This window comes from Astyanax mexicanus, chromosome 10, assembly GCF_023375975.1.
Source record: "Astyanax mexicanus isolate ESR-SI-001 chromosome 10, AstMex3_surface, whole genome shotgun sequence".
NCBI lineage: Eukaryota > Metazoa > Chordata > Actinopteri > Characiformes > Acestrorhamphidae > Astyanax > Astyanax mexicanus.
In genome coordinates, this window is record NC_064417.1 from 26,507,682 (window position 1) to 26,529,601 (window position 21,920).

Below are 21,920 nucleotides of genomic sequence, written 5' to 3' on the forward strand. Positions count from 1 at the left end.
ACTTAATTAAAAACCAGGGTTATTCCACCAAATATTTATTTCTGAACTATTACAACTTTATGAATATGAATTTGTTTTCTTTGCATTATTTGAGGTCTGAAAGCTCTGCATTTTTTTGTTTTATTTTTCATCCATTTCTTATTTTCTGCAAATAAATACTCTAAATGACAATTTTTTTATTTGGAATTTGGGAGAAATCTTGTCTGTAGATTATAGAATAAAACAACAAAGTTCATTTTACGCAAATATATATATATATATATATATAGATATATATATATATATATATATATATACATATATATATACACACAGAAACATCTTACACATCTGGGTTAAAATGTCATATATCTGTTACTAATAATATATTATCATTATGGAGATCTGTCACCTTACTTTGAGTGTATAATGACACATTATAATACACTATAAATGAATATAAGCTATTATATTATATTTAACATAAATAAGTATAATTCATAAAGTGGTTAAAAGATACTACAGTGAGCTTTGTTAAGACTTCTTTGTTGAGTTTCTTTATACTGACATATAAAATAAAGTTATCACACACCAGAGCAGAAAACATCATCATGCTTTGCTTGCTTTATTAAGTTGTATTGTTCAGATTACAGATGCTCATTTTGTTTTTAAATCTCTCTTTTTGAAGATTTTGCAGATGAATATGAGTGACTGTATCTTCAGGTCCTGGCACAAACAAATGACCTGGTTGAACTGCATGGGATATCATTCCATTTGAGATCGTCTGTTGTAAAAATAAAAAAAAAAAGGAGAAGAATAAGATTCAAGATTCTAAAAAACATATTTAACATATTAAACTTCAGTTTTATTTTAATTACATACATTTACTTGATACTTGTTCAGTTGATGAATTATTTATAAATATGCTTTAGTATTATTTATATTGTCACAGAATTTGTGCATAGTGATAGAAGGTGTGCTTGAGGAAATTCAAAGAAAAATGAGAAGGCTGGGATTTAAACTAGCTGGAGAATCAGAGTCAATTCTTTACTTTGCTTAATTCTAATAAACTAAGTTTTCCTTTCTGATAAATTCTCTCAAACCTTTCTCTTTTTTACTTGTTTTTTTCCCCATTCTTTCATTATGTTTTCTTGTTGTATTTCTTTTCTTTTCATCTTTTTGATACCTTCTGTTACTGGTCACCCCTTTACAAAGGTGTGGCAAAGTGTGAGGCTCTGAGCTGTGCTTTTATACGATTTCCTTTCCTTTATGTTTTTCTTGTTGTAATTTTTTTTTTTTTTTTTTTTTTTTTTTTTAGATCCTCTGTTAACGCTCACCCCTCTACAAAGGTGCGACAACGTGTGAGGCTGTGGGCTGTGCTTTTATACCATACTGCATTGGTGTGGCTTGTTGCCACTGATTACCACAATGATTCTGGGAAATGGAGTTCTGGGACCTAACTCCACTGTTTCTTCTCCACTGTTGCCCAGCTTCCGTGCTGGTGGCCAGTGGTGCAGCACCGCCTTTCACACTTTTGCGTTAATTACGTCATTGGTTTATTGTTTAACCTCAATTATATTTGCTGACCTCAAAATTGCCCATTCTTTGAGGCTATTAACTTGAATGAGTTTTAATTTTAATTTTTTTTATGATATATAAAAAAACTAAAATATTTTTCATAATTAAAAATTCATTTTGCAAGTACTGTGCACATATGTAAATTATTCTATTGTAATTTTATATATGTTAAGATTACAAAAAAATTGATTATTGCAATTACTTTTAGGACATAATATCAGCCAAACAAATGAGTTACCTTGACAGCCCTTGAGTTCCTTACTTTCTTTAATAAACAATGATGTCCAACTGTCTAACGCCACCTTTCATTTTGATTGATTTTAAGTGAGTGTATTTATTTTTATGTCCTGATTTCCTGGGATTTTGTATGTGGTTTGTGCATGTCATCCCACTTCTCCTGCAGCTTGCGGGATTATCCCATATACTGACAGTAGCTCCTTTTTCAATGTTTGGGATAATCCTGCAAGTACAAGAAACATAGGGAGCTTATTTTTGGGGGATGTTTTTCCATGTTATTTTTTTCTAAATAAAATAAAACAAATAGCTGATTCTGACTAAGGTTTCAGCCTTTTGGATCTTGCTGTAGATTAAACACATTTCACTGTAGAAACAGGCTGATGGAAAGAGAATGCAGCTATCTGAAGCTGTAATAAATGCGTACCTCCATAAATAATTTCAAGGCAGTCTTCTCCCAACAGGTGGTTATTGGGTTCATTTTTTCCCCAGTTCTGGAAGTTCATTTTGGATCCATCACTCCAGAACCATCTTCCTTCCTATACAGAGAAGAGGTGGAATTGTAATACATGGATAAACACCTGGAGTGACTGAGAAATTCTAGCAGGAGTTGGACAGTACTAACTTTTACAGTATCATGGCCGCCTATCCAGGTACGCAGGATAGAGCCAGCGCCTTTTTTAATGAGATTCAGTATGAAGGCATTTTCTTCAGAGCCGTGAATTGAAGCAAGATTCCCACCATGTTTTAAACACTCAGCCTGAAATGGAATACAGTTCAGTTACTTGGATTCTGACTGACATTAAAGCGTGATTTTCTCCAAAACCTACTGTTGAGTACCTCTGCATCAGCCCATGTCAATTTTGTTTCGAAGAACTTGAATTTTCTGATTCCGTATGCAGACCACTCAGATGGGAAATACTTTTGAGCTATAAAACACAGACAGTTGTGTGATTGTTTATAAATTATCATACCATTATTACATCTCGAAATTCAGAAACAAGGGAAAGCCGATACAGTGTGGGAAAGGCAAAGAAACCTTGTTTTATCTTTTTATCTGTTTTTCTTGTTGAAAAATGCATGGACTATGTATTTTCAGCATTAGTGGTGCACCACAGAAGTATGCTTTCGCTGAACCTCCATAACATGAAAAAACATTACTTGTTGATCGCAATACAAGTGAGAGGGTTAATTATTGAAAACTGAGTGAAAGTTCAATTAAAACTTTTTAAACTTGAAGCAGCACCATCTAAGGAATTAGAGATCAGCTTAGGCTTGTGCCCTTGACCTTTAAGCATTGAAATTATATTAAAATATATATTTTTAAACATTTCAATATTTCTTTCACACATTTGTTGCACGCCACATATCCTCTGCCCGTCTTTGCTGCATGCGTTGCGATGCTCATTGCCATCTTGCACTCAGCCAAAAGTCTATTTTCACACCTTGCACCTATCATTTAAATAGCAACAGTGCTCGTAAATATATGTCTATGCTGATGGGCGTGGTGGTCTGGAAGTGAGATGTGTTTAGATCATTTTTTTTGTGTATTGCTATCTTGGCAAAGGAAAACACAGGTGCTCCACTGACTGCTTAGAACCTAGATAACGATCAGCAGTCAGATGATCATTGTTATCTCGGCTTCTCAGCAGAGAAAACTGACCTGCATGTTCATTTACAGGAACAGCGATGTTATTTTATTGTATTTTCTGTTTATTGTTGATGTAAAAGCTTGGGTTTGTGCATTGCTGCATGTTCTAGTGTGTGTGTAAAAAGCGGGTGTAAACATCTAACTGCTGACTGTTGTCAGGGTTCTAATCAGTAGGTGCCGCTGTCAAGATAGCAATACACCAGAAATGAACTTGAACACACCTAATCTTGTGATCACCACACTTATCGGCATAGATATAATTGTAAACTCTGTTGCTATTTAAAGGGTGCATGTGCAAGTCATGAAAATAGATTGTTGGCAGGGTGTAAGATAGCAATGAGCATCGTGATGCACCTTGTGCAGGGTGTATGATAGGATCCTTTATGTGCCAAAACAAATATTTTTTTTAATACGATCTGGCCTGGGGATTTATTATTATTTTTTTTTATGACGACCAAAATGGCATATTAGCCACAATGTCTAATGAGTAGCTCCTGTTGCTAACTGTATTTTCATCTGATTTAACCGGTAATAATTGATAACAAACAGATTATTAGGTTCTGTGGTTTGATTTGATAAATGGATTATGGCTATAGTTCACACAAGTTGTTAGTTATTGAACTCATAACACTGGAATGCAGCTGCAGGCTCAATGCTAAGCTAACTCAGCAGTGGTTTGGAGCATGTTAGCTTCAATGCTAATGGTTTCCCAAGCTGCACAAATGGCAGATTTTGGATATCAGAATGTCACAGTAAGTTCTGCTGTTTTGTATGATATGTGTATGATGTCTGTACATTTCTCTGGTCTTCAGGCATGATTTATTTTTATTTTTATTAATTAACTAAAATAACGTTAATTTGACAGCCCTAATTTTAATCAAATAAATACGTTTATCAGAAAAAAAACAGGATTTTTTGCATTTATCATACTGTCTTAGCTTTTTTTATTTAGGTTTGGGGTTGTACTGTCCTTTACTATATGAAAATAACATAAAAGAACAATCTTACCTGCAGTTTTACATACTCCATCTGCAAAAAATTATCATAAATAAGATTAGCTAACAGTTTTTTAAATAATTACTTTAAATAATTTCACTCAAGATTCAAGGTTTGCTGACATATGTTCAGAATCATTAACAAAACATTAAAAGAAGTATACAGAAGGTGAAATACATGTACTAGAAGACTATTGCATATCACTGATTCTTCAGAATTTGGATAAAACTTATTTTAATTAGGTAAGTTACTAAATCTAAAGGTATAATATTATAGACTAATGTCTTGTCTGTTCAGAAATCCACCAGTGTAACCTCCATATTTAGTTTTATATATATATATATATATATATATATATATATATATATATATATATATATATATATATATATATATATATATATAAAATATATATATAATAGGTTATATGTGTCGTGCTATATTTATTTGAGTTTAGTCATTGGAAGAGTTTATTGTATACTATGTGCTATGTGTAGATAGGTAGAAGGTGCACTTTGTTTATCCCAAATTACTTAGTGCACCTACCATAAAAACACATTAATAGTGAAATGAGAGAAACGAAAGACACAGCTCATCCCCTAGGTGACGGTCCTGATGCCGTCCGTCTGCCTGCTCTAGACTCTGAACTACCCTTGTAAAAAAAGTTGTGTATTTAAATATAATAATAGTGTACTTGAAATATGCACAATAATTCAAGTTTACTTTTTCTACTCATACTTACATTTTTACCTACTTAATCTGTATTTCAGTCTACTTTGAAAAGTATACTTTATTTGGCTGTGCTGATTTTTTTTACTGGTGATGTAAAATATATATGCTTAGTATTATTTTATGAAACTGTGCTTTTTATGATAAAACTATACTTTTACTAAATGAGTCTAAAGGAGTCGATATTTCTGCAATAAAACTCTTCTTCAGTCAAATTTGCTACAAAACAATAATTTTGTTTTGACAAACTAAAACTGTGATAATGAACTTTTATTTGTTAAATTTTTACCTAAAACTTAAAAAAACTTGTAGCAATGGGATATATTGCTTTTGTTTTCCCCAGTTTTTATACACTTCTCAAAATGATTGTAATGTTAAATCTAGATTTTAATCAAATTTTAATCAGCTCACACAAATATACTTAAATTATATTTATTAGTGGCGAAAATATACAACTAGTAATAACATACAACTAGTATACTAAATATCAATTTAGTGCAAATTATACAAAATACAAATTATTGGTTCCAAATTAACATAACTTAAGTACAGACCTATTTCAGCATAATTTAAGTATACTTCTTTTTTTCACAAGGGTACACAACAAAGACTCCAAATTCTCAAGAATCAGTGTTATACAAGACATATACACTAGACAAAAACAAATTACAGTATAGGGGAAAGGTAGAGGAATTTTATTAGAGTACAGGTTCCCAGATAGTGACAGTACACTGGCCCAACATATCAGAAAACTGGATAACGGGTTGTAAAGGAACCGAGAACAGAATTCAACTTCTAACCAAAATCAGCTCAATAATTTTGATTTATTAAATTGAAGTATTACAATATTTGTTAACACCACACAATTGATTTTGTTAAATATTAGTTTACATGTACAGATTGGTACAGACAGTGGTTCACCTAAAAATGAAAAAGCAATTTCAAGATATGCTTCTATTGAGTTATTCCCTAATAACATTGACTAGCACAGTTATAGAGTATAGAAAACTTTTTGGACTAATTTATATTAATTAATTAATATCTCTCATACCTGTGGCCAACAAAAGCCCAAGAAGCAATGCAACAGTCAAGATCGCCATGGTTTTGGAGAAACACCTGGAAAAGAAAGAAAGAGCAGGACAGTCTCAAAGTTTTATCGGAATTTTAGCTTATTTGCTTTTTTGCTTTGATAAAAAAAAGTTCTGACTTTACCAGGTAGAGTCTGTAAACAGCTGTGTACAGTGAACGGGCTGAACGACTTTTATTTGGTAAGATTAAGCAATTCTCAGTTGTGCGATTGGTCAATTTTGTCTTGCATAAGTTTAATGAAACAGCATAAATAGTAAATATACCATATTTCAGTAATATTGAGGTAAAACGTTATGGAAATTTGCATCAGCATGAAATTACATTTGCCAACAACAAAAATTCAAGTCACTGATTGCGACTGTTTGACTGTTTGACTCCACAAAAGCTGAATCAGTATGACTGCAGTGGATGAGTTGCAGTTAACAGGCAAGATTTTATCTTTCATTTCTGGTATCTGGTCAGAAAACACCAACCCTGTGTAACCTTTAGCACTAAGGATAGAGAATAAGGAACAGAAAAGAATGAATAATAATGAATTTATAATAATGAATAAATACATTTATATTGTTTTTCATTTACCAAAGCCAATAAGCTAAGGGCCCCTATTTTAGAAATCTATAGTCAAGCCATTAACTGCACACCACACAGCTTCATTTAGGGCGTCTCAGTGTGTGTTTGGTAAAAATACACCTTGTGGGGGTCAAAATGTGCAAAAGTCAGGTGCACTCTGACTCTGACTTTGGCGGATTGGTATTTTAATGGTGCAGAGCTTTTGCGCTTCTCAGCAGAGGATACTGACCTGCACGTTCATGCTGTGAAGGTGGGTGAGCAGATCATTTACAAGAACAGTTATTTTATTCTGTATTCTATTTATTGTTAATGTAAATTTTGAGTTTGTTCACTGCTGCATGTCTATACCAATAGCAAAAATTAGGTTGAGTACTTGTGTGCTTACTGTGTACACAGTAAGAATGGTAAAACACTGTACACTACATAATACAGCTGCTCCCTGTTGTAACTTAGCACTTAGTGAATAAGTGCTGTGTACTTATAGAGTGAGAACAGTGAAAATCAGGTGAGGTTTGGTTTATTAACAATTTATTTAAAACCTTCTGTATAATAATGAATACATTTTCTTTCAAATCTCAGCATTCCTGACGTTTTCTTCCTGCTCCACCCTAACTGTTTTTAGCTTCTCCACTCTTAACAGTTTTAAAGGATTAATCAAATTCTTATCTTCTTTTTCAAACTCATAAAATTAATAGAATAATAATTCCCTTGAGTGTGATTGGAATGAAGCCTTCATAACTGCCATGAGCAGGGCACAAAATAATTATATATTATTTTATATGAAAACTGCACCACAAGTTTAGAGAAATTGCAGGTTCTCCTGTGCTTTATTTGTACCTTATTTAAGTACGAGTAGGACCCCATAAGTATTTAGTATATATAGATTTATAGAGAACAGGTAAACCATAAGTGCTGGAAACATACAAGGTAAGTTTCAGAAAGTTAACTAGTAGTTACACTCTTGTTCCTGTACTTTATTTATACCTATAGTTAAAGTGCCTGTATGACCTGGTAAGTATTTTGAGTGTACTGATTCTTCCAGAGAAGTTAGTAAGTAAGTAAAGAGAACTTACCCTCTAAAACGCGGATTGTATTATAAAGTGCTACTGAAAACATAATTAATTTGCGTGTACCCATTGAAGTATTTTTTTTAGTTGTTCAGACAATTCTTTTTCCAGAAGAGTTGTTACTTAATCACTTTTTTCCCACAAGAAGGGCAGCCAGTAAAGGCACTTTCTATCATGAGACCATGACCCCTGGAGTTCATACATATGCAGCTCTGCAAAAAAATTAAGAGCCCACTTCAGTTTCTGAATCAGTTTCTTTGATTTTGCTTTTTATAGGTATATGTTTGAGTAAAATGAACATTGGTGTTTTATTCTATAAACTACAGACAACATTTCTCCCAAATTCCAAATAAAAATATTCTCATTTAGAGCATTTATTTGCAGAAAATGAGAAACGGCTGAAAAAGATGCAGAGCTTTCAGACCTCAAATAATACAAAGAAAACAAGTTCATATTCATAAAGTTTTAAGAGTTCAGAAATCTGTTTGGTGAAATAACCCTGTTTTTAAATCACAGTTTTTATGCATATTGGCATGTTCTTCTCCACCAGTCTTACACACTGCTTTTGGATAACTTTATGCCACTCCTGGTGCAAAAATTCAAGCAGATCAGCTTGGTTTGATGGCTTGTGATCATCCATCTTCCTCTTGATTATGTTCCAGAGGTTTTCAATTTGGTAAATATATAAATATATGTATATCACATTTCCACAATCAACTAGTGGATTCATCATGTTTTCTCACCTGTAGGAGAACTCTATACAGCACTGCATCCTATTAGATTTTCTTTACAGGAAACAGAGACACTGGGGTGGCACAGAAGACACTTCATAATGGCACACTCTTCTGTTTAAAGCAGGTCACCCATTAAAGGGCACTGATTAAGAAACACTATCAAGTGTTTCATGATCTAGAGGGCACATCATAATTTATTGCAAGAGTGGGTATTTGAGTAGTAATGTAATAATTTGATTAAAAACAATGTAAAATCTAACTGACCTTGAATCAGTTAAGTTGTCCTAACTTAAATATCACAGAAATCTGAGCTACACACTGAGTTTATTTTTGCCATATTTTAAGGTAGATTGATTCAGTTAAGTTATTCCTACTGCAGTGATTCAATTCAATAAAATAATCTTTAGATGTGTCTTATGTTTGTGTAATGCAACATAAATCACCTTTCCCAGAGTGTTGTTTGAGTAATGTCTTTTGCTTAAATGTAGAAAAAGTGTTTGTCCCCCACAGTTAAAACATAATGTTACTGTGGTTAATCACACCAGAGTTATTTTTTTCTAGCCACACAGAGGCCTAATTACTGCCATTTAAATAGGACCTGCCTGACAAAGCAAAGTAGACCAAAAAGATACTTAAAAGCTAGACATCATGCCAAGATCCAAAGAAATTTAGAAACAAATGAGAAAGAAAGGAATTTAGGTTTACCAGCCATTTCTAAAGTTTTGGGACTCCAGTAAACCCCAGTGAGAACCATTATCCACAAACAGCAAAAATGTGGAAAACCTTACCAGGAATGGCCGGCTGACCAGAATTACACCAAGAGTGCAGCGAGGACTCATCCAAGAGGTCGCAAAATACTCCATAACAACATCCAAAGAACTGCAGGCCTCATTTGTCTCAGTTAAGGTTAGCATTCATGACTCGTAAGAAACTACACTGTGTGTTTACTTGTGTTTTGTTTGACTAATATTTAGGTTTGTCTGATGATCTGAAAGATTTAAGAGTAACAAATGTGTGAAAAAAATAAGAAATCGTGAAGGGACAAAATTTTTTTCACACCACTGTATATATGATCATATGTATCAAATGTAGCGGGAGGGATTTAGTGTTGTGGATCTTCCCAGGTTTTTTTTTTGACGGGCAGATATATGGGCGACTAGGGGTCCTTAACAAAGGAATCTGTGTGTCTGATTTGGTTCAGAGTTCCTCTTTGCTCTACATATTAAATAAGGAGTGGTATAGTTGGACTTAGATAAGTCAGTCTGTCTCAGCAACAGGTGCAACATAAAAGTAGTTGTACACATTCATTAGAAGGATTGTTCACAAACAGTTGGAGGAATTACACACCAGACCAGAAGACAACACTATACTTTGCTTGCTTTATTAAATTGTTTTATTCAGATTACAGATGCTCATTCTTTTATCTTCCCTTTTTGAAGGTTCTTGTAGATAAATGTAAGCGTCCAGATCTTCACTTCTTGACACAAATAAATGGCTTTAATTCGTAGCATGGGCTATCATTCCACAATTGTACAGCTGTTGAAACAAAGGTGAAGCATAGGATTAGACACTAAAAATCTTTTTTGGGTTTTTTTGTGCATTACATATGTACCTTTGACTTCAGCCTTGACTTCTGTACATTCACTGTTAAATAATGGGGTCCAAAAGTCTGAAACCACTTGTGAAAAAAGGTTTTTTATTTAATATACAAAAAAGTTGTATTTTGACTTTACTGCTGCACTTCACCTGTCAGACCCCTAAAACTGCTAAAACTGAGACTTAGTCCACTGGTAAGCTTAGCTTAAGGCTGGCATTGCCATGTGGGTCAGCCAGACCTCTTCCTTTACCAGTTTTCTCCAGTTTCCAAGAGTCTTCTGGATGAATTGGAAACAATTACCACTTTCTGGCTTTCATCTGAAAAAAATTGTACTTTTAATAGTTAGAGGGTTATTTGTGTTTATCTGAGTTTTTTTCTAGTTATAATGATAAGAATGAAAGTATATAAAAGGCAGCAGTAGAGAGTGCATCCATCTCTGCCTTACTGCTTGTAAATTGCAATTTTTTTAATCCATTTTCAAAGCTAATTAATTGTTTACTTTCTTGCTTTTTTTAAACACTAAATGATATGATTTTTTTACAGTACTAAAATAACTTTGTTCCATTTTTAGTTTATTTGTTTTCCTCAAAGGCCCCAAAAGTACATTAAAAGTTTGTACACTAGATTCTGTAGCATTTCTAGTTGTCAACTGGACCTAAAGGGCTTAAATGTCAAAAATAAATGGAAAAAAAACTAAAATAATATGTTTGATATGTACTGTATTTTCATAATGAACAGTATTTGGTGTAATAAAAACAATAAACAATAAATTTTTTATGTCTAAAAACGTTGTTTTTTTTTTTTTTATGAAAATACCTCCCTGACTTTGAATGTGTTATCTCATACTTTATTACTGAAAAAGAGATTGATGGGGAAAAATGCAGCTATCAGAAGCCATAATGTAGGTTTACCTCCATGGTTCATTTCAAGGCAGTGTTCATTCTTCTTGTAGTTATCAGGCTGATTGTCACCTGAATTCCAGGCCCTGAAGTTCATGTAGGATCCATCACTCCAGAGCCATATTCCTTCCTGTTTAGAGAAGAGGTGAATACGGGAATACACGCATTAGCACATGGATATAGTTGTTTATTAGAAATTCTAGCAGGCTTCAGACAACACTTACTTTTACAGCATCATGGCCGCCTATCCAGGTCTTCACGGCAGAGCCAGCACCTTGGTGAATGAGTTTTTTTAGGAAGGCATATTCATTAGCGCTGTGAACTGAAGCAAGATTCCCACCGTATCTCAAACACTCAGCCTGGAATGGAATAAAGTTCAATTAGTTGAATTCAGACTGCATTTAAGCGTGATTTTCTCTAAAACGTACTGTTGAGTACCTCTGCATAAATCCATTGCAGTGCAGTTTTAAAGAATCTGAAACATCTGCGTTCATATGTGGACCATCCCAATTGGCAGTACTTCCAAGCTGTGAAAAACAGGAAGCTGTATGACTTACATTATAAATCATCATAATATTGTTATATACAGTGACATTTCTGTAAGAATAGCAAATAAAAGAAATATCCTACCATTCAGTGAATTACCAAGTGGTCTTCCTACAACTACAAAGAGGGTTATCATCAATTGATTTGCTTTTTCATATGCTATTTTTGTTGCAGAATTAAGCCATTAAGTTCACACACCAAAAAAAAAAACTTAATAGTGATCATTAAAATAATTGTGGTCCAGAGAACAAAGGCCCTGTCTCAAACGTCTCAAGCACCGACCTAGGGGCAGTTTACATAGATAAACAATAGTAAATAAAAGAAATATCTTACCATTCTGGGAACTACCATGTGATACTTCTACAACAAAGAGGGTTATCATCAATTGATTAGCTTTTTTCATACGTATAATCGTAGCCTGTTAATACTGAGCTATTTTTTGTTGCAGAATTAAGCCATTATATGCACAAACCAAATAAAAAGCCTTAATAGTGATCATTAGAATAATTGTGGCCCAGAAAACTATGGCCCTGTCACTGTGATCTGAGGATTGCCAGTTTGAATACTGGATCATGCCGCTCGCCATCAGCAGCCGGAGTCCGAGAGAACACAATTGGCCTTGTTCTCTCTGGGTGGGTAGATCTCGCTCTCCTTCCCTTTATTACACCAAGGGTGAAGCTGACTGGCAAAGATAAAGTATTTGTGGGCAAGTCTTTGTCTCTTTGAATGTTGAGAGAACAAAATATAATATATATATATATATATATATATATATATATATATATATATATATATATATATATATATATATATATATATATATATATATATATGGCTTAGTATGGCTGTATGACTGTGATTATAAATCATCATAATATTGTTACATACAGTGACATTTCTGTAAGAATAGCAAATAAAAGAAATATCCTACCATTCTTTGAATTACCAAGGGATCCTTCTACAACAAAAAAGGGTTATCATCAATTGATTTGATTTTTTCATATGTATAGTCAATCTGCATTTTTCTTTTGCAGATTTAAGCGATTAAGTGCACACACCAAAAAATAAATCTTAATAGTGAGTATTAAAATAATTTTGGTCCAGAGAACTAAGGCCCTGTCACTGTTACACAAGCTAATCTGTACACTGACTATTTAACATTCTATCAAAGTGTTGTATCTTCAGTACTGTCCTATTAAAAAAAAAAAAAAAAGATAATAAAATATATACAAAAATGAGAGGGTGAGTTATGGTTTTTCTTACCTGTGGCCAGCAAAAGCAGGAGAAACAGGAAACCAGTGATGTTCGGCATGGCTTTGAGCAGAAAACACTGAAAAGAGAAAAAAGAGCAATTTTGTAAATATTTTGCATTTATTATCTGAACCCACTGTTTATTTAATTAATCAAAATATTCTGACCATACCTGGTAGTTTCTGAGTCTGTGAGCTGTTGTTGGAGTACTGAGTGTTATGGATAGGCTGAAAGACTTTTTTGTGAGGTTGAGCAATTTCCAATTATGTAATTGGGTACATTTTTGTTTTGTATCTGTTAACGGTCAAGATTTTATCTTTTATTTGTGGTCACTGGTCAGAAAAACATGTTTATTACTTTGTAAACGCACTTTTACACCAGGGTAAGGACAATATCTTGCTTTGCCTACTTTATTGAGTTGTATTTTCAGATTACAGATGCTCATTTATTAAAATATATATATTTTTAAGATACTAGCAGATGAATCTGAGTGACCATATCTTTAGTTCCTCGCACAAACAAACGGCCTGGTTAGACTCCATGAGGCATCATTCCATTTGTGAAAATCTTTGGCAACAAAGGTGAAGAAGAGGATTAAACAGATAATAATACATACATACATACATACATACAGTACCTTGCAAAAGTATTTGGCCCCCTTGAACTTTTAAACCTTTTGCCACATTTCAGGCTTAAAACATAAAGATATGAAATTGTATTTTTTGTGAATAATCAACAACAAGTGGGACACAATTGTGAAGTGGAACAAAATGTATTGGATATTTTGAACTTTTTATAGACATTAAAAAAGGAATTTGGCCCATTTACTTTCAGTGCAACAAACTCACTCCAGAAGTTCAGTGAGGATCTCTGAATTATCCATTGTTGACCTAAATGACTTGTGATGATAAATAGAATCCACCTGTGTGTAATCAAGTCTCCATATAAATGCACCTGCTCTGTGATAGTCTCAGAGTTCTGTTTAAAGCGCAGAGATCATCATTAAGACCAAGGAACACATCAGGCAGATCTGAGATTCTGTTGTGGAGAATTTTAAAGCTAACACAAGGTCAAACAAGGAGAAGACTGAACAAAATGCAGCCAAGATACCCATGATCACTCTATATGAACTGCAGAGATCTACAGATCTACAAGGTTGAAGAATCTGTCAACAGGACAACTATGCACTCCATAAATCTGACCTTTATGAAAGAATGGCAAGAAAAAAGCCACTGTTGAAAGAAAGACATAAGAAGTGCTGTTTGTACAGCAAGCATATGGAAGAAGGTGCTGTGGTCAGATCAGAACAAAGTTAAGCTTTTTTGCTTAAATAGAAAGTGCTTTGTGTGGCTGAAAAGTAACACAGCTCATCACCCTGAACACACCATACCCAAAGTGAAACATGGTGGTGGCAGCATCATGGTTCGGGCCTGCATTTCTTCAGCAGGGACAGAGAAGATGGTTAAAATTGATGGGAAGGTGGATGGAGCCAAATGCAGGACCATTCTGGAAGAAAACCTGTTGGAGTCTGTAAAAGACCTGAGACTGGGACGGAGACTTATCTTCCAACAAGACAATGATACAAAACATAAAGCAAAATCTACAATGGAATGCTTCACAAATAAATGTATCCAGGTTTTAGAATGGCCAAGTCAAAGTCCTGAATCCAATCGAGAATCTGTGGAAGAAGCTGAAAACTGCTGTTCACAAATCAACGCTCTCCATCCAACCTCACTGAGCTCCAGCTGTTTTGCAAAAAAGAATGGGCAAAAATTTCAGTCTCTTGATGTGCAAAACTGATAGAGACAAACCCCAAGCGACTTGAAGCTGTAATCACAGCAAAAGGTGGTGCTACAAATATTAATGCAAGGGGGCAAATAACATTGCACGCCCCACTTTTCAGTTTTTTATTTCTATAAAAAGTATAAAATGTCCAATTAATTTCAATCCACTTCACGATTGTGTCCCACCTAATGCTTTTGCAAGGCACTGGGCATACATACATACATACATACATACACACACTTTTGGAGGAAGAGACATATTTCCAGCTCTACTTTTGCACATACTCTTCTGTTCAATTTCATCCAGTTTTATCTGTTCATTTTTATTCAATAAATAATTATTACTGCTTAATTATCTCATTCCCACGCCAGGCGTGGCCACGCATTATTTTTTGTTACCTTAGGAGCTCCGTAGAAAAGTATGACAAAACTTTTAAAAAATTAAGCAGAAGTCTTTAGCAGCAAAATCCACAAAAAACACAAAAATAAATGAAAAGACTGACAAGATCAAAACTTAAATATTTTTTTCTCTCTTTTAAAATTTGCAACATTCAATTTTCTGTTTGATTCTTAAAATATGGATTAGGTGACTGTATGTTTATTTGTTTACAGCTTATGCCAATAAGTAAAACTACTATAGCTGATATGTAGAGCTTTATTAAGCTAGAACTATAAACAAAAATGTTTGGTTGTGACACTATGACTCCAGAGTAGCTGAATCAGTATGACTGCAGTAGATGCGTTGTTCACAGGAAAGATTGCGATCTTTAATTTGTAAGTGTCCGTTTAAAAAAAAAAAAGCATTATTGAGAAACACAGTTTACACAATAACTCTGCTAGAGTCTTCTGTTCTTTGATGGTCAAGCTGGTTGAAACTGCTTATCCAAATAAAAACATGCCCTATATACTGGTAAACTATCTGTTACACAAGCTCTTGACCAGCATAATATATTTTGCATTTAGTTTTTAGTCATGCTTGGGAATACTGGGGGTCTAGTTGTGTCAGGTCATATTTGTTGACAATTGTAACAAACCACTCAAACATAAACTTATATTTACCATATAGTGGTCAATAGCTAAGCTAATAAGCTAATACTAAGTAGAAATAGTTATAAATTGTATGTATTGCGTTTATTGTATTAATTACATGCAGTATGTATTACTCTAGTGGTTCCTTTAGTCATACTTTTACTTTCGATATTTTCCCATAATTTGGGCACCCCTGATAATTTCCATGTTTTTTCTTTATAAATCATTGGTTGATTGGATCAGCAATTTCAGTTAAATAGATCATATTGTGGCGGCTCTGGGTTGTGTGTGTGGCTGCCTGCAGGGATGTTTCTGTTCTCCTGTGTGCGAGGATGACAGGGGTGGGGCATCTCCCTTGGGAGGGGTTATGCAGAGAGGGTGGGCACCACTCTGGATCTGCCATCTGGGAGACACACAGCTGGGTTGGTGGCCTTTGGGCTATTTAGCTCTGTGGTTTTATGGTTTAGCTCTCCTAGTCTTGTTAAAAGCTGTAAGTGAGTGGCAAGCCGGTTCAATAAAAGGAGCTGTTGAGCATTCAGCATGAGTCTCACGGGTCTTCCCTCCTCTTCCACGCCACAATATAGCAGATGAACACAGTGATAAGTAAAATAAAGTTTATAGGATTTACAGAAAGTGTGCAATAATTCTTTAAACAAAATTAAGAAGGTGTATAAATTTGGGCACCCTTGTTGTTGTATTGTTTTAAATATATTTATCACTAATTATTGGAACACAAAATTAGTTTGATAAGCTCATTGACCCTTGACCTACATACACAGGTAAATACAGTTATAAGAAAGGGTAAGGTGCCAGTTCGAGTTTTTCTCCTCTTTGCCTTTTTTACGTTACATTACATTACATTACATTTGGCAGATGCTTTTGTCCAAAGCGACTTACAATATTGAAGTGCAAATAATAGAAGAGGTTAAGTACAAAAATAATAGAAGTTAAAAATAAAGCATCTATAGATAGGGCCAGAGGAGGTCAGAGGGAAATAATGGGATAGAGGAGTAGAGAAGAGGAAGAAGGAAATGAGGTTAGAAGTAGTTAGTTTGTTAGAGGTGTTAGGAGAGTAAGTGCTCTTTGAAGAGCTCTGTCTTCAGGAGTTTCTTAAAGATAGCGAGAGATTCTCCTGATCTGGTAGTGGAAGGTAGTTTGTTCCACCATTGGGGAACTCTGTATGAGAACAGTCTGGATTGCTTTGTGTGAGTGTTTGGTAAAGCGAGGTGACGTTCATTGGAGGAGCGCAGCGGCCGGGAGGTAGCGTAAGCCTTCAGGAGTGATCAGTGCAGGTAGGAAGGAGCCTGTACTGTCATCACCTTGTAAGCGATTGTAAGCGCTTTGAATTTGATGTGAGCAGCAACCGGTAGCCAGTGGAGCTCAATGAGCAGCGGAGTGACATGTGCCCGTTTTGGTTGGTTGAAGACCAAACATGCTGCTGCATTCTGAATCATCTGTAGTGGTTTTACTACGCAGGCCGGGAGGCCAGTTAGTACGGCATTGCAGTAGTCGAGGCGTGAGATTACCACAGCTTGTACCAGGAGTTGGGTGACCTGTTGCGTCAGAAACGGTCAAATTTTTCCGATGTTGTAAAGCGCAAAGCGGCAGGATCGAGCAACTGAGGCCATATGGTGCGTGAAGAGAAGCTGGTCATCAACCATGACACCCAGGTTCCTAGCAACCTTTGTCGGTGAGAGAGAGAGAGAGTCGATGGTTATGGCAAAGTTGTGTTGAATAGAAGGTTTTGCTGGTATGACCAGAAGTTCAGTCTTTGAGAGGTTTAGTTGGAGGTGATGTTCCTTCATCCATGCGGATATGTCTGAGAGACACTGTGATATTCGTGCAGAGATTGAGTGATCATCGGGTGAGAACGACAGGTATAGCTGAGTGTCGTCAGCAAAGCAGTGGTAGGAAAAACCATGTGAGCGGATAACCCGACCTAGAGAGGTGGTGTATATTGAGAAGAGAAGAGGTCCCAGTACCGAACCCTGGGGAACCCCAGTGGGTAACGAGTGGGCTGGGGACAGCCGTCCTTGCCATGACACCCTGAACGAGCGCCCAGTGAGGTACGATCTGAACCATGACAGCGCATTGTCTGAGATCCCCATGTTCGAGAGTATAGTTAGGAGGAAGTCATGGTTGACTGTGTCGAAAGCAGCCGAGAGGTCCAGCAGAATGAGCACTGAGGACTGTCCTGCAGCTCTAGCAGTTTTTAACGCTTCTGTCACAGACAACAGAGCCGTCTCAGTAGAGTGCCCTTTTTTGAAACCAGATTGGTTCTGGTCCAGGAGGTCATTTTGGGTGAGGATGCCAGAGACTTGATTGAGAGCTGCTCTTTCTAATGTTTTAGAAAGAAAAGGCAGTAGTGAGACCGGTCTGTAGTTATCAACCTGGGCGGGGTTGAGAGAAGGCTTTTTAAGCAGTGGTGTGACCTGTGCTTGTTTAAAAGCAGTCGGGAACACACCAGATGTTAAAGAGGCATTGATCGTGTGAGTAATAGCCGGAATGATTGCAGGTGCAATGGTTTGCAGAAGGTCTGAAGGAATCGGGTCAAGTGGACACGTAGTAGGACGGCTACGCGTTAGGAGAGCCAGTGTCTCGTTCTCAGTGAGAGGAGCGAACGAGGAGAAAGCGACGCCTTCGGTAGAGGGATACCGGGCAGCAGAGCATGATGTAGGACTGCTACATGTCGCATCAGTAAACTGTCTGCTGATAGCTGCCACTTTCCCAGTAAAGAATGAGGCAAGAGCTTCAGCCGTAAGGCAGGTAGCCTGAGGAGGAGGTGGAGGGTTGAGTAGTGTTTTGAATGTAGCAAATAGTTTCCGGGAGTCTGTGAGGGAGCTGATTTTTTTGTGATAGAATTCAGCTTTAGCAGCAGTGAGGCTGGCTGAAAAAGAAGCCAGGAGCAGTTGGTAGTTTTTTAGGTCTGTCTGGTTTTGCTTTTTTTGCCATTTTCTTTCAGCAGCTCTGAGTTTGGAGTGTAATTCCCTGAGCGTGTCATTTTTGAGCCATGGCTGTGGTTTGCTTGGTTTAATGGCTCGAGATGTTTGAGGACAGAGGTCGTCCAAACAGGAGCTTAGTGTGGAGCAGAGAGTGTCAGTGGCATCATTAACATTGAGTGATGAAAATGAGCCTAATGGAGGCATATTGTCAGTCACCAGCGAGGAGTACTGGTCTGCTGGGAGATCTCGAAGATTTCGGTGGAACGAGACCATAGTAGGAGTAGCTGTGGGTTTTTTCGAAATGCGAACGTTGAGTTGCATGAAGAAGTGGTCTGAGAGGTGTAGAGGAGTGACAAAGAGTCGGTGTCACAGTTACGAGTGAAGATCAGGTCTAGATGTTTGCCAGCTTTATGTGTTGGGGGGCTGGGGACCTGCTCCAGATCGAAAGACTGCATGAGGGATGAGAAGTCTGTGAAGCTGGTACTGTCATGATGGATGTTCATATCCCCTAGAATGAGCATGGGGCAATCTTGCTCGGGGATAGAAGACAGTAGCATGTCAAGTTCATGTGTGAACTCGCCCATTTGTCCAGGAGGATGGTAGATGACAACGACAGTAAGTTTTGATGGAGTATTAACCAGTGTGGCATGATACTCGAACGAGTTGTATGAGTTTGCAGGTAATAGTGGAGTGTATTTTAAGCCATTCGCGAGCAATAGGCCAGTTCCACCTCCTCCTCCTGAGAGACGAGAAGTATGGGTAAAGGAATAATTATTTGAAAGTGCCGCCAGAGTAGCAGTGTTTTCAGGTTTAATCCAGGTTTCAGTCAGAGCCAGTAGTTGTAGTGAGAGATGATTTGCATAAGAGGCGATGAAATCTGCTTTATTAACCGCCGACTGGCAGTTCCACAGCCCAACAGAGAATGAGGTAGTAGTGGGCGTGGCTTGCTCAAGAGGACGCAGGTTAGTATGGTCCTGGCGCCTATGTGTGTTTTTACGCCTTCTGTGCGTACCGGAGATGACAGGAATGTGATGGGAGCACATTTTGTGAGGCAGTAGGACGGGCTGCCTTGTCAGTGGCCTTGCTCGGTGGACTCGCGCAGGTAGACTCGCAGGTCTTTACCCGAGTTAGGTCTTCACACGAGAGGGTCTTCACACAACAGCTGACGCCTCGGCGAGTGTGAGTGACGACATAGGAGTCTGAATTTGCGCGCAGATGCGGGCGATATAGGAAATCAGCTCCACCAGACTGTCTTTTAAAGCGTGAGTAATGCCCCTGAGGTGTGTAGACAGAGAATGTGTGAATGAGGGGGTTTGCCACGCCCCGCTCAAGTGAGAATCGCTCAGCCTTGTCCGAAAAAGCACGCTGAAAAGAGTGGCAACATGGGAGCCTTAAAACACAACTCTCAAATAACCTGAAAACAAAGACTGTTTAAAATCATGGTTTAGGGGAAATATACAAAAATCTCAAAGATTTTAATATTATTTCAATCAATTTTTTTTAAACATTGGCATAAATGTGGTTTACTTATGATGTGTCTACAATCCTGAAAAGGACTATTTCCCTGATATTTTACTTTTTTCCCTTTTATCATCTTCATTATTTTGCTTTTTGAGGGATATTACTAATGTGATAACAGAATATATATATTTTTAAATCTGTTTGAACTTTGATTTTGAGTAACTCAGATCATTGGGTACAAAGAAGGAATAGATTGTGGACAGAGTTCCAGTTCTTCACAGGTTATCATAACATTTGTTCACTTACACACTCACATCTAGTTTGTGATTTAGCGTAACTCAGAGCAGGATATATACAGTCCTATACGCTCATTAAACGTTGTGTAGTACCCTGCAAATTAATAAAGCCCATCGTCTCTCCATCCAGTTAGGGTAGGTAGAGTTAGTGTCCCATATCAACCAGAAGAATATGAGGAAATGTGCAATGGGTGGGGAACAGCAGCTCTCCAGCCCAGAAGGTTGTAGAACCCAAGTGCAGAGCAGCAGAATACAAAGCAGCGCTGCAAAGTGCAGGCTGTAATAATTTATTTCAGATACCAGATGTCACTCTTTTTGAGGCTTCAATGCCTCGAATCTTTTTCGACACAATCAGGAAGCAGCTTTAAAAGCTTCAGTGAGGCTTCATCCGCCCATCACTAGGGGAAACTCGAGAGGGGAGGAGAAAGCCAGCTATGCCGTCCATCACGTCTCACTCCAAGCACAGGCAGGAAAACGGCACTTGCCGTGGATAAAGCAGGGAGGAAAACAGAGACGGAGCTCAGAGGAAAATTTGGCATTGGATCACCCCGAGAAACTGAATCTCAGGGTTTATATGGGGGAAACCCAGGTGGAGTTGATCAGGTCTGATTACCATAGACACTGAAAGATATTTTAAGGTGCACACTGGCTCTCCACAACCTTTACAGCTTCACAGCGCCACAGTAAACATATATGAACCAAACTCTAAAGCACAAAATTGAAAAGTGAGCGAATAATTATAGTATTTTACTGTATAATACTCATTTAAACTCCCCCATAAGCTGGCTCATTTTACATTTTCATCACACCTTAAACAGTGAAGCAGTTACAGGTACCTAGACGAAAATGATGCACCATTTAAAGTGACATAAAACTGCAAGCTGGAGAACAAATAGCTACTAGTGCATCTTAAATGTAGAATATCATTGAAAAGTTACTTTATTTCAGTAATTCAGTTCAAAATGTGAAACTCATAAATTTTATAGATGTATCTAAGCTGCTATTTCTTTTATTGTTGATGATTATGGTATACAGCCAATAAAAAAAAAACAATTTTAAATTGGCAGTGTGGGCAGTGTGCCAAGTCCTGCTGGAAAATGAAATCCGCATCTCCATGAAAGTTGTCAGCAGCAGGAAGGGAATACACTGATGACAAAATAATGCTCACTGAAATGCTTTTTACATTACAATATACTGTATTTAAATCTGTATGAAATTAGGCCCCCCATTTCGGATGTTCGATAACCGGAGAAGTTAACAGTAATTTTAAGGCTCTTTTATTTCCGGAATTAATTAAATTTAAAGCTTTTTTTTTAAACCCATTTTTAACTTCAAGTTCAATCATTTGTAAAACACATTTGAGTCACTATTTTTTTATATTAAAGAAGGTTTTAATGTAAGCTTAACCTGATTGTGCTATCTCGACCAATCAGCAGGCGTATATTAGGCTAATAAAATGCACTAGAGAACTCTGTCTTTTAATGGTAT

General features: G+C 36.5%; 2 protein-coding genes across 2 annotated transcripts; both read right to left on the minus strand.

Annotated features, from left to right (window-relative positions):
* Positions 1-588: 588 nt before the first annotated feature.
* LOC103031457 (galactose-specific lectin nattectin) lies at positions 589-6,464 on the minus strand. The gene is made up of 7 exons (XM_049484414.1): positions 6,380-6,464; positions 6,219-6,283; positions 4,451-4,471; positions 2,632-2,720; positions 2,417-2,551; positions 2,219-2,330; positions 589-763 (listed from the first exon to the last, which is right to left on the minus strand). The coding sequence occupies exons 2-7, from the start codon at positions 6,265-6,267 to the stop codon at positions 699-701; spliced, it is 471 nt and encodes a 156-aa protein (XP_049340371.1). The 5' UTR covers positions 6,268-6,283; positions 6,380-6,464; the 3' UTR covers positions 589-698.
* Positions 6,465-9,992: 3,528 nt separating this feature from the next.
* On the minus strand, positions 9,993-13,155 carry LOC103031775 (galactose-specific lectin nattectin). The gene is made up of 9 exons (XM_049484413.1): positions 13,093-13,155; positions 12,933-12,999; positions 12,601-12,627; positions 12,003-12,029; positions 11,754-11,786; positions 11,562-11,650; positions 11,348-11,482; positions 11,136-11,253; positions 9,993-10,163 (listed from the first exon to the last, which is right to left on the minus strand). The coding sequence occupies exons 2-9, from the start codon at positions 12,979-12,981 to the stop codon at positions 10,099-10,101; spliced, it is 543 nt and encodes a 180-aa protein (XP_049340370.1). The 5' UTR covers positions 12,982-12,999; positions 13,093-13,155; the 3' UTR covers positions 9,993-10,098.
* Between the last annotated feature and the right edge of the window lie 8,765 nt (positions 13,156-21,920).